The sequence below is a fragment of the Oreochromis aureus genome, linkage group 17 (assembly GCF_013358895.1).
Source record: "Oreochromis aureus strain Israel breed Guangdong linkage group 17, ZZ_aureus, whole genome shotgun sequence".
NCBI lineage: Eukaryota > Metazoa > Chordata > Actinopteri > Cichliformes > Cichlidae > Oreochromis > Oreochromis aureus.
Genome location: NC_052958.1, coordinates 34,321,252 through 34,334,554, shown reverse-complemented (window position 1 = coordinate 34,334,554; position 13,303 = coordinate 34,321,252). Strand labels below are relative to the sequence as shown.

The 13,303-nt window shown below is 42.1% G+C and overlaps 1 protein-coding gene across 1 annotated transcript in view; it reads right to left on the bottom strand.

Moving 5' to 3' along the window:
• The window catches only part of ror1 (receptor tyrosine kinase-like orphan receptor 1), a 135,020-nt gene extending 128,731 nt beyond the window's left edge, over positions 1-6,289 (bottom strand). Inside the window, exon 1 of the mRNA XM_039601481.1 lies at positions 5,876-6,289. Coding sequence (XP_039457415.1) covers positions 5,876-5,981 — 106 coding nt within the window. The 5' untranslated portion in view covers positions 5,982-6,289. The remainder of the gene's footprint in view (positions 1-5,875) is intronic.
• Between the last annotated feature and the right edge of the window lie 7,014 nt (positions 6,290-13,303).

The following is a 13,303-nucleotide window of genomic DNA, read 5'->3' as shown; positions in this document are numbered from 1 at the left end:
AGAGAAAAAGATCACGGTAATCAACCTACACAGAGGCTTGTGTGCAGTCCTCCAAGCAGCTAAACAGACATTATGCTGTGCGTAAGTCAAGCGCCCACCAATTAGCAAGTAGGCCTAAACAGGAAAGGGACTTATCCAAGTTGCGTCCACCACGAAGAGGACGAATGAAAAAAACAAATAAAGGTCGTCGTACCACCGAGGAGAAATGAGTGAAAAAGTCTGCGTATGTGGCATCTGTCTTCTCTGAGACACAAGTTAAATGTTAAAGGACCCACATGGACACAAATATGGACAACTGTGTCACTCATAATCAGTTGTTCCACATATTTTTGACACTGCCCCCAAGTGGAAGTATGCAGCTACCACAGATGTGGGTCTGAGGCCTTCGGTCCAGCTGCGGTGACTAACTGATGAGTTGATTTAGTGCAAAATGCTGCAAATTGTGTGGTTCCAGCATCACAACTCTGATGATTTTCTGCATTTCTTTCTTTTAGATCTTTGGATTCTTTGGATTTTGAAGCTTTAGCCATAGAAAAGTTATCTCAGACTCAAGTGTTATGGACTAACATATTACTAATTGAATGCAGAAACAAAATAGCAAATTAAAAGAGAATGCCAAACCCTATACTTAAACAGCTGTGAAGAAAGGACATGCATATTTCTAGTTTTGCACACAAATATGACAGTGGCATCTCTCTTAATAGTCCATAAAGTGAACATATCTTTCATGGAAAACAAATATTGATGTTTTTGGCAGTGACGCCCATTAAATTGGGGGTATTTAATCCCCTTGGTGGGAGCGTGGTGTTGTACAAAGATTTAATTGTGGCTGAACTGAGATCTGCCCGTCTGCTTCCAGTAGGAGTTTCTGAAGTCCTTAATGCTAGGCAAACAGGGCTTAAAAAGATTTACTCTGGCACATACAGGAGAGTTTAAAAAGCCATGTTTCATCCGAACCCCTTATTAAATGAAATGTAGCATGATCTCCACATATTAAGCACGGGCTGTGAAGGACACTTGCAAAGCAGTAATTTGATAAAACTCGAACAAGGAGTGGGGCTTCAGTGACATTTAGCGCTCTTTAAAGCAGCGCCCTTTCCCCACGGTCCACAACGCGAAACCGTGCCAAGTCCGTATGGAAAATTGATATGCAGTATGTGTGGCTTATTCCATTAGACTCATTAAAGTGTCACTTTGTCATCAGCACGCTCTCTCGTGCTTAAAGCCTACCTTACAACTGCAGCAAAGGACCCATTGTGTTGTGTGTATAAAATACAGCACAGAGCTTCTTTTTTTTTTTTTTTAATGTGGCAGGAGTAATCTGTCTTCCAGGCAGCAGCCGAAAGACATCAACACAGAAAGTATCAAATGGAAGGTATAGAAAGCAAGTTCATTTGCGGTTGGACGTATACGGTACAGGTCAGTCGGCGGGAGCGGGAAAATATGGCCAATTAATGCTCTGCTCTGGAGAACGCCACCCTAATGCAGCTTATTTCCCCGCTCAGTCTAGACTCTCACTCTGCTAAAATCATTCAAGTGCCATCTACACGCTGGCTCCTCAACTGCAGCACCAAAGCCTGAACCGATGTTGTTTCTCCTTTTTTCTTAATCCAGACCGCAGTTCCCTGAACCCTGTAGAGGTTTTTTCCCTTCTAACGGGCTGACCTCCTGTGCAGACAGTAAATTGCAGGAAAAAGGTTTTCACGCTTGGCTACAGTTTGTAGTGGCAGAAACTTTATCAAACCTCTCCAAAGAGGATCTGAGTGCAGCGCTTTTAGCCTTTGATTAAACGCTGCCTCTCCAAGGAAAACCTTGCCACTAAAACACCATCGCGCTCCACTGAGTCCGATTTGTGGAAATGGGAGCATTTTTCTTTCTCTTTTTTTGGTGTGTGCCAGTATTGCGCAAATGCAGGAAATTTACACTTCTCGTTGCTCACCAAAAAAAGGCTTTTGCCTCACTTGGCAGAGCAGATATACAAAAGAAGGGAAACTCAAATCTGGCTCTCCTTTTAAAAAAATTCCTTTGACAACCCAAGCACTGACGGCATATTATCAGGACATTCCAGCCAAGCAACATAAGGAAAGTTCTTCTGAATCCCCTATTATGTGAATACTGCAATTGTGGGTCTTATTAGGGAAAAAAAACAACCAAAAAAGTTGCACTCAAAGAGTCATTTGATATCTTGAAACTTTTTATTATCATTTGGAAGCAAATTACCTGCTGGCTCTACATCATTTACACAATTATCACACAATATTCTCCAAAACAGTTTGCCCCGTGGCAGCACTGAGGCACGCCGAGCCTCGGCAAACACATGTGCCTAATAACGAGTGGGAAGTAGGTAATTGCCAGTGCACGACATAGTTTACACACCGGCGCTTTAAATCAGTGACATAAAACAGAGTCTGAGCTTATGATTTACAGCCGTGTGCTGATTAAATTAGCGTCTATGCTTTTTCTCCCAGTTTCGCACACTCAGAACTGAGTCAAGCTGTCTCAAAATATGTAGAAGTGTGAGTGTGTGTGTAAAAAAAAGACATACATCTCTTTCACACACACGCTTCCTGCCACATTCTTTTGCGTCTGCCAAAAGCTTTTAGAGATGCTCGGCAGTTGATGCCTGACTTAGTGTAATGTGCAATGTCAAGAGTGGAGGAGTGGAGTTTTAGACGCAGCCGGGTCATCGATCTTAAAGAGATGTACCACTCGAGACCGAGCCAAACATTTCCCAGAGCATCTGGATAAAACGCTGAATAATTTGAAATAGGCACTCTCAAAGTGAGAAACAGCAGCAAGTAGCCATCACATGCACAGCACAGATTAAAAAATACAAAATGAAAATCAGCAGAAGGAGTGGCTTATATGTAAAATTTTTAACAAGTCTCATAAAAGAAACGAAACCACAAATTCTGAGCTTTCTTTTTCACTTCATGTGGTCTGCTCCCCCAAATAAGACTCTAAGAAAACACCAGGAGACATAAAACAGTCCAGATAGGCATGTCAGTGGCAGACGCACCAGGACAAGCTCCTACACACTCAGCCTGTAAGACCAATTGGATTTTCCAGGGGTGAAGTGCCTTTATTGTCAACAGTGTGTCCCGCTGAAAACTGTACCGCGTCAGTTCCACCCGGCATGATTTATAGCCTTCCCAAGTGTTATTAAATGGCTAAATGCAATTCTAAACACATTTCCCATAGTCCCTGCCCTGCACTGGACCTTTTCATGCCCAGAGGTGAATGTCCCACATTCAGGAACATTTACACAGTTTACATGGATTTAACACATTTTTTGTCCATTCGGTTTTAGGAATTTGTCATAAGATTATCACTGAGCTGACAGACGAAGATGCGGCGCTTATCTCGATGTTTAAATAAAAAGGTGGGACTTTTTAGCATGACTGCTTTTAGCTGAAATCTGATTTCCACGCGGTTCCACCCGGGTTCAAACTCATGTGATTCAAATAAAAAAAGCCCTGCTGGCACAGCAAAAAATTATAAAATAAAATAAAATCATGTTTGGACAAAAAATTAAAATCCCGTTAAACTTTAGGGGGGCTTTTTTTTGTCCCCCACTCTGCACAAATGCATGGCAGTAACATTTGTGATTTACAAGCGAAGCAGTGCCTATAAGAATAAAATCTCACGATCTGTTCCACATAATTTCATTGGTTTTAGCACCCTGAGGGCTGATAGTGATGCCTAAACTGCTTTTGGCAAGTAGAGGGAATGCACAGGGAAAATCATCAAATTTCCTACAATCAGCCAGTGGTGTATGTTAACTGACATTTTCTAATCCTGCAAACGAAGAAAGTATTTCCTTAGGTTTAAAATATTTTGTGAAAGGGTGCACAGATTTTTAACCACTAATTTGCACACCCTTTTGCATGTCCACCATATAAAACAAAATCCTTCCCTGCGGCCGGGGAAACGCCTGACCTTTCCTGGAAATGCTCGCATTTAAACCACAGTGACAGACTTGTGACCTCCGACCTTTTGAATGGAAGCACACAGCCTGCCCAGCGCACCAGACGGCGGCAAATAAAGACAACAACGACCACACTTTAAAGATTCCTCTTTGTCCCGTTTGCTCAGTTGCAACCACACTACAGCCCCTGATCACTTTGTCCGGAATTATTGTCTTAACATTTGATTACAGTGAAACCGCACTGTTGTTCCTCTCTGACTCTCCCCATTACACCGAACCGCCGAAAAAGACAGCATTGTCCACAAACATATCCTGGAGCTGCTGTGATTAAGGGATAAAAAAAAAAAGAAAGTTTGTAAATGAGTGTCATTAATGTGCAGCACACCAGTAAATTTCATCATAGAGTGACATTCATTTGAATGGAGAGAGAAAATCAGAATGGAAGTCACTGGAAGCAGCAGCTGCCGATTATCTCTGGGAGAAAAGGAGACTGAAGCTTTTTTGTTTATAGATGATATTAGTTGAAGAGGGTGCCATGGAAGTTCTTCATGGAAAACAGTATTAGCATTTGAAACTTAATTTTCAGAGTATTTTCCCCTGTGGATCGTATGTGGGTGGGTGGGAAACAGTCGTTTCCACTTGTCTCTTTCCAGATATGAAGTACCTAAAGGAGCAGGGGGTTTGGCTCCTCTCCACTTCATATTCAACCATTAAACTCCATTTGAGGAATAAGTTATAGCTAACTCATCCACTTAAGTAATGTGAATTAACATTCCTCCCTACCTCAGAGCAAAAAAAAGAGAGGACTGAGGATACAGAGAGGAAAGAGAGAGGGAGAGAGAAAAGACGGGCCTGGGTGAAATGCTTGACGCCCAATACAGGAAATGCTGCACACCTTCACTGTAAATAACAGTTGAAAAGGCATTTATGGAGGACGGGGGTAATCCAAGCAAACCCCGAAAAACTTTCCGGAGACAATTCATCACCACTGGTCTGGATGGGGAGGATTGTTTTATACACTATAAACACTTAAAAGCCAGGACAAAGGAGGAAAATGCCTTCCAGGAGCAGCTTCGTAAACAATTCAAACTCAATTCAAACTCAGTTCAATCACACTTATGTGAGTCAGCCACAGGCCACTCGCATTGGCTATCAGGTCATCTTTAACTTTAAGATGCCAGCACAGCACAGGCACACATGGCTCTGTGCAGTGCAAACAGCAGTGAGAGAGTCTGGACACACAAATAAACTATAATAAAGAGTTATTTAAATGTCTGTTTTGCAGGATACATGTCTGCGTAAACATAATCATGTTTCCAAGAGGCCACAGGCTTCTGGAGCCCATGCATGCATCTCCATCTTACTGCCTTAATCAGCGATAACCCCTCCCGCCATCAACCAAACCTAACACTACATGCAGTGGTTGTTTGCCTTTTAAATAAGCCTTCACACATTCCTTATCTTTAACTCTCAGATTTTTGAGGGGCGTGGTTAGAGTGGGCACAATGGGCATCCAGCTGACTCGTTAAGCGCCCCCCTATTGTCCGCCACTGGAGTGGAGTATTTCCCCGTGCCAAGCCTTGAGAATGACAATGGGACGATAATCTAAAAAAACCAAAGATCATTTGCATGAGAAGAGAGGCTGAACGATGGGCGGCAGCATGGGGTCACTTAGCAGATGATTTCAGGAGCCACAGACAAAAAGTCGGTCTAAAATATACAAGCAAAATGTAAACATGGGGATGGATGGCTTAAACCGTCTTTACAGCACGTTAAAGTAAAAGAAGCGCAACGCCGCTGCGGAGCGCGTTTGGAACATGTTGGAAGCCCTTGCTGGAGTTTTTCGTCAAGGCTGACAAATTAGAAAGTTGAATGTGAGGAGAGGAGAGTGGGAAAATGAATGATTTTAGAAGTGAGGGCTAAGGAAAAAAGTTTTGGGAGACTCACCAGACGCGCTCAGGTCCAGGACACTTTGGAGGAGCAGGGCGATCCAGAGCGCGCAGGGTGGACATCTCCAGAGTCGCTGGTTCGCCGCTGCCCGGTTTGGATACATTCCTTCGGTTGGGTATTAAACCTTGGCACCGCTTTTGACATCCACCACACACAATAATCAATTTCGAGTCCGTCCCCCTCCAAAAAAAGTAAAATAACGCCAACAATAATAATAATAACCACTCAAAGCTCGGCGTTTTGATCAGTTCTAAATTGTTTCAGCAGCTTTTTCAAAGCCCACCAAAACTCTCCCTAGGATGAAAACAAATTGGTGCTTCTTGAAGAAAGCTGTCTCCGTCTGTCCTGGCTTTGGTGCCTTTCCTCTTCGCTCGAGCCCAGCTCCGCTTTGCCTCCTCTCAGTCTGTCTCTCTCTCCTTCTCCAACTGAGCGCAATCCTTCCAGCAAACTTCATCGGGAGAAGTTGTGCCCACAGAAGCCACATGGCTCTGATTAACCAAGTGTCGCCATCGTGCGTGCACTACAGGAACTGTCCAGATGGCGGCCAGAGTCTACCTCGTGTTTTATTTTTCATCTATGAGTAAAATATTTGAGGAGTATTCAGTTTTTAGATGGAGACCCAGCATTTATGCTTCCTGCTTTACTTCAGTTACTAAGACGCTTAAAAGAAGTGATCAGTGATTCAACTCTCTGCCGTAAAATTCACGACAACTGAATTTATATGTACAGCTGTTTATATCTAACTATAATGTGCATCCTATAAACCTTAGAATGAACGTATTTGTTCTTCTTTTTTAAAATTTGCATATTGATTGCATAGTTTTATATATTGACCCATTTTATATTTGTTATGTCCAATTTGGGGCTTTTCCGGATAAATAAAGTGTAGCAATTAATACAAAAATCAATAATTAAAAGAAGACAGCATTCCCTCTAAGCCACGTGTAAACGGATTCCCTGGATCCAGAAGTCATATTTTCTTGAGAACATCAAATCAAAGTCTAGCAGTTGTTTTTTCCTTTTTAATCTGACATGTGATTGTAAAGATACTGCAAGATCTGAGCATCTTTGCCCAATTTCACCATGGTGAAGAGTCCTTTCAAAAGTTCCTGGATCCAGATCCAGATCGGCTGCACCTTTGGCAAAAAAAATTCATGCAAATCCCCCTTTTTTTAAGTGCAACCAAACCAAACCAATCCCATAACTTCCTTGGTGGAGGTAATTAAATAACCAAAGAAAGCTTCTCAGTTCCCTGCAGGCTGAGAGGCACTAAACAGCCTTTTTGTTCGAGCTGTCACTGGTACACATGATTTATAAGGTCCAGTGGTTACAAGAAAATATTCTCTAATGAAAAAAATACACGCTAAATACACTTATAAGAAATTCAAGGAGTGTGAACTGAAGTTAGCCTTATGAATGTGCTTTATTGCACTAATGATGTTCAAGGGAAGCCCCTTCACAGTCTTTTTTTTTTTTAACAAACACAACTTCCTGTTTCCTGTGAGATAACGCTATAGAAGATCAGATTAATCTGATTTAAGAAGCTGCAAATGTAGCTTAACTGATCTCTCTGTATTAACTGAAAATGATCAATCTGGTGCTGTTTAATATAGTTTTTCTTTTATATTTTTAATTAGGTGAATAATGTAATGTACTAAAAAACCATATGCAAATGTTTAACTCATTTTACATGCATTAAGTGTATAAAAACAGATGAAAACTGGAAAGTTACAAAAAGAATGAAAAGACAATGTTCTCTTGTGCCTGGCTGCACACACACACACACACACACACACACACACACCTACACACACACACACACTTCAATATAACTATTCAGACGTTTACAGTACGACTGACCAAATTCACTTCTCCTCTGTAAATCCACATCCTGTTTAATTTCACTCTGCTGACTTCTGGATTCTGACACATGCATTGTCTCTGCAGGTATGTGTGTGTGTGTGTGTGTGTGTGTGTGTGTGTGTGTGTACACAGAGGATTTTGAAAGCCATTTTGGGGAGCAGGAAAAGAATGGTAGCAATTTATTATCTCCGGTTCTCCAGTGCAGCGACCCACCTCTGCTCATTAGAGGGAAACATCATCCTCTCTGAGGTATGTTTTGATTTAGCTGTTACAGAATAAAGGAAAAGTGTGCATAAATAGTGCTCGACACTGAATTATTTGCCAGACTTGAGAGACGAACATGAAGTGGGTTGCTCGCAAGCAGCAGTGCTTTACCCTGTACAGTTATCCCTGCTCTTTCTCAGCTCCAAGAGCCCAGAACATGGTCCATGCCTGTCTCATGGCCTCTTTCCCTTTCTTAAATCCATATGGACTCAAAGTCATCCCAGAGAACCGGGATAACACTCTTCTAACCCACTTTAAACCCTGATGCATTCAGTGGTCTGTACAGTGGCCCTAAGAGGTCAATGCACTGCAACATAGAAAACACACAAATAAACAGAAACAGACAATGCGATGGTGGCTCAAGAGTTGGGAGTTCGCCTTGTAATCGGAAGGTTGCCGGTTCGAGCCCCGGCTCGGGCAGTCTCGGTCGTTGTGTCCTTGGGCAAGACACTTCACCTGTTGCCTACTGGTGGTGGTCAGAGGGCCTGGTGGCGCCAGTGGCCGGCAGCCTCGCCTCTGTCAGTGCGCCCCAGGGTGGCTGTGGCTACAACATAGCTTGCCATCACCAGTGTGTGAATGACTGGATGTGTAAAGCGCTTTGGGGTCCTTAGGGACCATAAAAGCGCTATATAAATACAGGCCATTTACAAGAAAATTAATTTGAGTCCTTAAAGGTAACTTGGTCTGCTTTTATTATTATTATTATTTAATCTGTTATAGTAATAGATGGATCACATTAAAAATGAACAAAGTTTCAAATAATAAGCTCATCATATGTGCAAAGTAACCCATATGAGCCAAAAGCTCTCAGGGGTTCAGACTTCACTAAATGCTCGTCTTCAGGCAGATATCCCTAATATGGCCATCTCGGGCCCACAGCACTGGCTGTGAGCCCCACCGACATGCTTTTCAAACCTTCTGTCTACAAGAGGCACTCAGTCAAATTTAAATATAGGTGAAATGCAGCTAAAAAGGTCTGTTTCAGTCAGTGGGCGAACTGAGTGGCTGCACAGAGGCCCAGTGTGACAAATAAGGATTGTTTGGAATTGTTAAGCACACAAAGATACTCCAGCAGAACCTGACAATTAAAAACATGGAGCTGGCAGTTAGTATGACAGGTGCCCTTTAATCAAAGACACATTATTCTCCACTGTGCGACTCCGTTCGCTCTGCAGCCAAAACTTTAATTGCTGATCCTTACAAGTACCTGGGGATTTAATTTGACTGACTTATACTGAACACCTTTAAATAAACAAGATTCTTGTCTTGAATTGAAAGATGGCTTTCTTTTTCCAACTGCAAAACCAGGATGTAGCCAGTCTTCATGTTTAACCTGAGATATCCCCTGACACTGGGAAAACTGGTTTCAGTTACCTTAAACTTGAAATGGGATGAATTGTAAGCTGTTCTAAAATGAATTACACCCCCTTGGTGTTCCTGCAACTGTTTTTATTCATTTCTTGTATTATTTATTTATGTTATTTCCATCTGCTAGCTGCATTCTTGTAATTGTTATTGTTCTCAAGTCTCTCTTGAAATGACAGATTAAATGAAGTTTCTGTTAAACCCTTCAAATACTCACAAACAAGCAAATCCAGAAACTTTAAGCTCTCTCAAGACTGTTCTGTGTTAAATTTCTTTATTACTGTGGATTGTACATCAACACACTTTTGCAGTGTCCTTGGTCTGCAACTACTGGAGTAGCTGAGGAAATTAGGAATACATTGATTACGATGGTTGAGAGATATAAAGCAGCCGACTGAAACAGCTGCCTGATCCTCTGATCGAAACCAGGGCTGCGGTCAGGTCATGTAAATAAATATGGCAATTCATGATAAATGAGTGTTCAGCTGCACTTTAACACATTATATATAAGAAGTCTTTCATACCCGAGTTTAAAGCTGGTGAAAGGGAATTGTTTTTTTAAAGATATACTTCTGCTTAAGTAAATTCATGGTGAAGCAGTGAAGTGGGCTCGGACACTGAAATATGTCAGGTTGCCACTTTGAGAACTCCTGGTGGAGCGTCTTCGGGACCCAAGACCTTTATTGCATCTGCATGATTTCACATAACAATTCAATTAAGGCAACAAAGGGCTTTTGTTCTCCAGCGATATCACACCGAGAGCAAATTCAAACTAAATAACCCTAAATAACTGTCAAACCAGAAGAAATTGGGCATGACTGATTGCAGTCTGCAGAAAAGTGTGAGGTGACGTGCACCATCCATATGCCCCATTTCCCCCTCTCTGAAGCACCTTTTGAGATTTTCAGTTTAAGCAACTGGACGAGTGTTTAGGTTTTCTCCACAGTAAGGAGACTCGGCGGGGTGGAGGAGGCTTTGGAGGGGGGAAGACCTCACTATTGCACTGACCAAGTAGTGAATTTACATCTGATATTGGTCTGTTTTTCTTTTTGCCTGATGTCTGTCAACTTCATTTTGACCAAAGCAGGACAAGATTATTAAAATTGCAACCATGCATGCTGAAATCCTCTAACTTTCATGTCGGAGTGGAGCAGGGTTCTAAAGGGCTCTTTGAAGAGCAGATCCCTTGGGCTTTCTGCTGTGGCCACAGCAATCGGACAGGGAGGCTCTTTGTTAAAAACCAGGCGATGATGTCTCAGTCAATAAAAGAGCATGAAAGTTGATGACGGCGATAATGATAGGCCTTAAAAATTGCCTTCCTACATCTTCTCACTATGTTCTCTCTTTCTTTATATCCTAATAACACTAACAGCATGCACTTTTACTTGACGTTCCTTGCAATAACGCTGAAAATGTGTTAGCACTTTGTGCATTCTTCGAGCTGCGGATAACTGAGGACAGTTTTCACCACAGTTTAGACATCTTTAAACAGCTGACAGACTGTCTGGCCTCACTGCGTCGTCTGTGTTCACCCCACCAACCCCCCAAAACAAAATGTAACTTCATAAGGAACACACTACAATCTGTGCTGATACAACAGCATGCATCATGCAGAACTGCAGGGGCCTCTTTCCCTCTGTCAGTTCTTCACTGTGAGCAGGCAGCACCTTTGTGATATACAATTAGGAACTGCAAAGATATCAAATTTCCTGCAAGAGAAACTCAAGGAAATAGGTCAGTGTATGCAACGGTGCCAAGGCAACGCTTTATTGTCCTTTTCCTGTCTCTACAGGGTCCTAAATTATGTGAAGTTTCAGTTAGCAGACCAGTAAAGGGCTGCAGTTGATTGTTGTCTACATTTACTTTGTTTTGTTTGTATTTGTGTATGGAGTGGGAATAAATGGAGCGATGAGAGAATGGCTTTTTTCGTCTCGTCTGTGACGGTAAAATTTAGCTTGTTGATTTGTGGTAAGGCCTCAGCACCCACGTTTCTTTCATCTTAAATTCTGACATGGTCCCGCCATAGCCCCTTCATCAAACACACACTCCACAGGACAATGGGCCGCATAAGTGTGGTGTCTCCTGGAGTATTTGTTGACTTATTGCCTGCAGAGCCAGAGGAAGAGTTGGAAGGGATTCTAACTGGACCAAATCCAGGCTCCGTGCAATGTTTGGTAAAACTGTGTGGTCAGAACTCATCTTGTCCCAGTTTTTATAGCCTCACACATCATCCTGTACACTTCAGCTCCACACCCGGAAAGTTGAGAGTGTAAAGATGGTGATGACTCATGCAGTGCCTCCACATCCATCAATGCAATTTTTTGGGGGTGTCTAAGACATTTTTAAAATCACACACTGAGCTCAAACTTGTTCACATCTAGAAAATGAACTAGCACATCAAATAAAAACACACTGTATTTATTTCCAGTCTTCAGATTAAAAATATATAATATACAATATAGTGTCATTTACATTATATAAGTAGAGCAAAGACTTTTCATTGGGACTGTGGAACCAATGGAACAGCATGAGCAAAAGACAGATCAAACCTCTGCTCATTGCTTAAAGGGCCTATAACGGGCAGATATGGTTCAAAACTGGGTCATCTGTTTCTGTGGTTTTGGATCCTGAGACCACAGAATACCTTCAAAGGTCTCTTGAACCATGCCTATTCTGAGCTGGGGGGGGGTTTGTGCTGATTTTTTGTTTTTTGCTTATTACTGTACAGTGTGTAATTAAAAAGAAGGCCATCACATGCCAGCCATGGAAGGACATGTGTTTTTATGAGAAGTACCAGCATTCATCTGCTCTTTGTACCAAACGAAAACAAAAGCAAGATGCACAATGCAGGTACAACAAGTCCACACAAATCCACCCTAAAATGCATATAAACAGAGCACACAGAATGCGAATGCAGTTCATGTGCAATGGGCCATACAGTAACTTGTACACAGACACAGACATGGAAGGATTGGTGCTGAAAACTTCTTGAAATTTGACATTTCTTCAGTTGTTGTATTCAGTGTAATGGGTATTACATTTTTAGATAAAGCATCAGCGGACTTAAAATATAATAATGACAATCAGCTTTATTGACCAAGTATGTCTACACATACACAAGGAACTGAGCTGAATGGATGATAAGATAAGATAAGATAAGATAAGATAAGATAAGATAAGATAAGATAAGATAAGATAAGATAAGATAAGATAAGATAAGATAGAACAAAACAGTATATACAGTACACTTTGACGGTGGATGTTTTAGGTACAGCCTCTGAGTGTCATCAGTGTCCATCAGAGTGACTACCTGTGGAAAAACACTGTACATATCTGCTTGCTTTACTGTGCAGTGCTCTGCAGTGGCTAGCAGAGGCGAGGACTTGGAACAGGGTGTGATGGGTCTTGCACTGATGTTGCCTGCTTGTTTCCTGATTCTGTATTTATACAAATCCTGAATCGAGGGGAAGTCGGCACCAGTGAATTTTTTCTCCAGACCTCACTGTTCATGGTTGTCTGTTCTTGTCCTGTTTGGTGGCTGATCTGAACCATACAGTGATGGATGAGCAGAGAACAGGCTGGATTGTTGAAGATCTCCCGAGGCAGGTTGAACGTCCTCTGCTGGGTCTTTTTGATGATTGTGTCTATATTGGGTGACCACTTCTGGATGGAGGAAGGTTCCTCCTGAAATCCATTGTCATCTCTACAGTGTTGAGCGTATTGAGCTCTAGGTTGTTCCGATTGCACCACAGGACCAGTTGTTCAACCCCATGTTTGTATGCAGACTCATCGCCATCCATGATGAGTCGGATGACCGTCATGTCATCTGCTTCCTGTCTGTCAGTAAGTTTGTGATCCACTGACAGATGGAAGCTAGTTTGGAGTGAGGACTTCAGGGATGATGGTGCTGAAGTGAAGTCTATAAACAGAATT